Source organism: Ipomoea triloba, chromosome 6 (assembly GCF_003576645.1).
Source record: "Ipomoea triloba cultivar NCNSP0323 chromosome 6, ASM357664v1".
Lineage (NCBI taxonomy): Eukaryota > Viridiplantae > Streptophyta > Magnoliopsida > Solanales > Convolvulaceae > Ipomoea > Ipomoea triloba.
In genome coordinates this window covers 15,783,254-15,786,869 of record NC_044921.1, presented here as the reverse complement: position 1 = coordinate 15,786,869, position 3,616 = coordinate 15,783,254, and the positions used below count along the sequence as shown (strand labels likewise).

General features: G+C 38.8%; 1 protein-coding gene across 1 annotated transcript; it reads left to right on the top strand.

Moving 5' to 3' along the window:
• The first annotated feature begins 350 nt into the window (after positions 1 to 350).
• On the top strand, positions 351 to 2,971 carry LOC116022105 (NAC domain-containing protein 35-like). The gene is made up of 3 exons (XM_031262674.1): positions 351 to 661; positions 1,295 to 1,563; positions 2,330 to 2,971. The coding sequence occupies exons 1-3, from the start codon at positions 409 to 411 to the stop codon at positions 2,879 to 2,881; spliced, it is 1,074 nt and encodes a 357-aa protein (XP_031118534.1). The 5' UTR covers positions 351 to 408; the 3' UTR covers positions 2,882 to 2,971.
• The last annotated feature ends 645 nt before the right edge of the window (positions 2,972 to 3,616 follow it).

Sequence of the window (3,616 nt, the reverse complement as noted above, 5' to 3'; positions counted from 1 at the left end):
ACATTTCATTCACACCCCCACGGTTATCCTATTTTCATTTTTAATGCTTCCAAATAATATCTAATTTCATAATCTAAATACCATGAACTTTTTTTTTTTTTCAAAAAGATCAATTTTGTAAAAAAATATGTTAAAAACACAATTATGGGATGGAGTAATGTGAATAAAAATTAAAAAGAAATAAAATAAAATAAAATAAAATAAAGCCTTGGTCAATTTTCTTCTTCCCATTGCAACTTGCATCATCATATCCAACTCGTCTCTTCTCTCACTGTCGCACAATAACTCCACGTAAATAATATAAAAAGGGGAGAGAAAGAAAGCCCTAAAAGCTATGCCCTTCATTGCAAGTCACTAAAAGTTAGACCCAGACCCTCACGCTGGTGTTTATCGTTTTCTAGTATTTGTATGGCAATTGTGCCCTCGAGAATGAGCCAACAGGATGAGAGCAGCAACAACAATAATCATCGTCGTCACGAGGAAGACGACGAGGAAACCGACGACCATGAACACGACGTTGTCATGCCCGGATTCCGCTTCCACCCCACGGAGGAAGAGCTTGTCGAGTTCTACCTTCGCCGTAAGGTGGAGGGCAAGCCTTTCAACGTTGAGCTCATCACTTTTCTCGATCTTTATCGCTACGACCCATGGGAACTTCCTGGTATAACTCCTTCCTATATCTATCTATCTATCCATCTTTATCGCTAGCTAGCTATCACCCAAATCTCTACTCAACTTTCTATGGTTACGTTGATTAGAGACCCTTTAATTTGATCGATGAAGGGTTTATGTGTTCAGCAGAGGCAGTTGAAGAGTCAAGTCCAGTATCGGCCATTACATTTTCAAGAGACAAGAATCACAAGATAGATGCTGGACTTGGCCTTTATCAGCCTCCACCCAACAACCCTCTAGTCACCAATTGTTGGACTTAATCCTTTAATAGCTTCCTGTTGAACACATACTACACTAAAAGAAACACCAAACTGGATTTTTATCAAATTGGTGGCTAGGAGATTATTGGGCAAAGGACAATGAAGGGTCAAGTTTAGTATGCTGAATTTGGCCCTTTAACGACCTCTGCCCAACACATACACTAAAAGTGACACAAAACCCTTCATTAAATTGGTGGCTAGGGAATTTTTAGGTGGAAGTGGATGAACGGCCAAGCCCAGATGTTGTCTCTATGAGAGTGTATAAGGAAATAAATAAAGTTGTGCTTTCGAAGTAAGTTATAAATTTTGATGTAATGGTAAGAGCAGGATCCTAACAAATTAACGTTTTTGTTGATTGGTAGCATTGGCGGCTATAGGGGAGAAGGAGTGGTTCTTCTATGTGCCGAGAGACCGGAAATATAGGAACGGGGACAGGCCGAACAGGGTGACAACGTCGGGGTACTGGAAGGCCACCGGCGCCGACAGGATGATCCGGAGCGAGAATTTCCGGTCGATTGGGCTGAAGAAGACACTGGTTTTCTACACCGGGAAAGCCCCCAAAGGGATCCGGACTAGCTGGATTATGAACGAGTACCGCTTGCCTCACCACGACACTGAACGCTTACAAAAGGTATTACTACGTTGGGTGCTTCTATATATTTTCCCTCACAAAACCCAATCATCTCCTTAGCCTAGATTCATATGCAACCAGAAAAGATTCCCTTAGCAGTGTCTATAAATCACTAAGGGGATTACTTACATACTTTGTTCAATTCTATGGTGTAAATTCTGAGTACACTCAAAAAAGAAAAGAGTCATTTTAGGGTATAGTTTGATAGTAAGTTATATATATATATTTTTTAGATATTTAGATTTTAGTTTGATTTTTTTTCCTCATATCCTTATTCGATTTCTTTAAGAAAAAAAAAATATATGCAACAAGAAAAATGAAATTTGAAAGTAAAACATAGCAAGAAATAATATGTAATTACACATGACCAAAACCCAATAAATTAAGTAAATTTCACTTCTTGCTAGCTTTATGTATGTATTCTTGTACGAATTATTATGAAGTTTGATGACAATTTTGTTATTTTTTCGGGCTGAAAAATTATTAAGAAAGTATAGAACATCCTGCCTAAATTGATGAAGTACAATGTTATTAACAAAGAAAAAAATTTAAGTCTCATACAAAAAAGTCAGAGGGGAGAAAGCTAGGGAAGATCCTGTAATCCAAGTGATGTTGACTATGTTAGTTATAGGTTTGATTCTTGACTCTAAGAACAAAAAAGTATAAAATGAAAATTTTAGAGTAAAATATTAGGTTTTTTTTTTTTTGCCTATATATATGCATGCACTTTTGATCTTTGATTTTGATAATATTCTCTTATTCTCAGGCTGAGATTTCTCTTTGCCGAGTCTACAAACGAGCCGGAGTGGAAGACCACCCATCACTGCCGCGCAGCCTTCCCACGGCGAGGGCAACGCCGTCCGCTTGCCGGCCTCCGCCGCACGCGGCCAAGAAGCCGCCGCACCACTCCCTACCGCCTTTCGAGTTCCCCAGAACCACCGCCAACATGGAAGCCGCTGCCACTTCTCTCGTCCTCTCCCAACCCACCAATTCAATGAACTCATACACCCCCGCCCCGCCGGCGCCGCCTTTGGCGGCGGCGGTGGCTTCCGAAGAAGAAAAATTGCTTCTAACTTCTCCCGTCGTCTTCCCCGGCGGTTCCTCCTCTCCGGCGGCCCCCTTCGCCGCCGTCGATGACCTCCATAGGCTAGTGAACTTACACCAAGTTGCCGCACCCCAACATTTTCTCACGCCCCAGTTCTCCCCTTTGCAATTGCAGCCGCCATTAACGTTCCCCGATAGGCTGTGGGATTGGAGCTCACTGGCGCCGCCGCCGGAGCAAAACAAGGACTATGGAGCCTCCAACCCATTCAAGTAATGCATTGCACATATAAATTATTGCTACCTTATTTCTATATATATATATAAATATGTACATGGATATATATATATATGTTTTTATCTCTTTTTTTTTTTTTTGGAAATTATGTTTTTATCTCTACTAATCTGTTTTTTAATGTGACATGTTAAAAGAAAACTTTTCTATGGTGTTGTAATTTCTCGAAATGAAAAATTTATTACTTGAAATAAATCTCTTGCAGTATTATTTTAAAAACATTAAGGCTAGAGATATAACAAGTTCAAGTAATTGATTTTCCTTTTCGGGTACGAACAACATTGTAGAAATTTCGTTGTTTTTAGATGTTCTAATGTATTGGTGCTAATATGTTCATTAGGTCGGTAGAGTTTTTGGTTTAGTTGGGACTGTTTGAACAAGCCATTTGTAATACTATAATCCGTTTTCTATAGCTCTAATCTTACTATTATCTATTATTTGTGCTTAGCTTGAAAGATTAGTTATCATTAATTTCAGTGTTAGCTTGATTAATTAGTGTTTGAAGTTACTGAAAGTTTAGCCTACATTTCATTATCATTATATTAAGATGCAATGCCGTTACATTTTCCCTTTTGAAGTAATTCCTAATATCTTTCTCCTCTCAAATACTATCTACTGAATTAGTAAGTTAAGTGACTTAAGTCCATGCAGACAAATTCTTCGCTTTGGAGGTGATGACAATGAATTGATAAACTATGAATATAAATGAACGCATAT

What these genes read in the sequence shown, in the direction of transcription:
- LOC116022105 (XM_031262674.1), top strand. Translation starts at nt 409, where the DNA reads ATGGCAATTGTGCCCTCGAGAATGAGCCAACAGGATGAGAGCAGCAAC. An exon ending in CGACCCATGGGAACTTCCTG is followed by an intron (nt 662 to 1,294) that starts GTATAACTCCTT and finishes GTTGATTGGTAG; the next exon opens with CATTGGCGGCTATAGGGGAG. An exon ending in ACACTGAACGCTTACAAAAG is followed by an intron (nt 1,564 to 2,329) that starts GTATTACTACGT and finishes TCTTATTCTCAG; the next exon opens with GCTGAGATTTCTCTTTGCCG.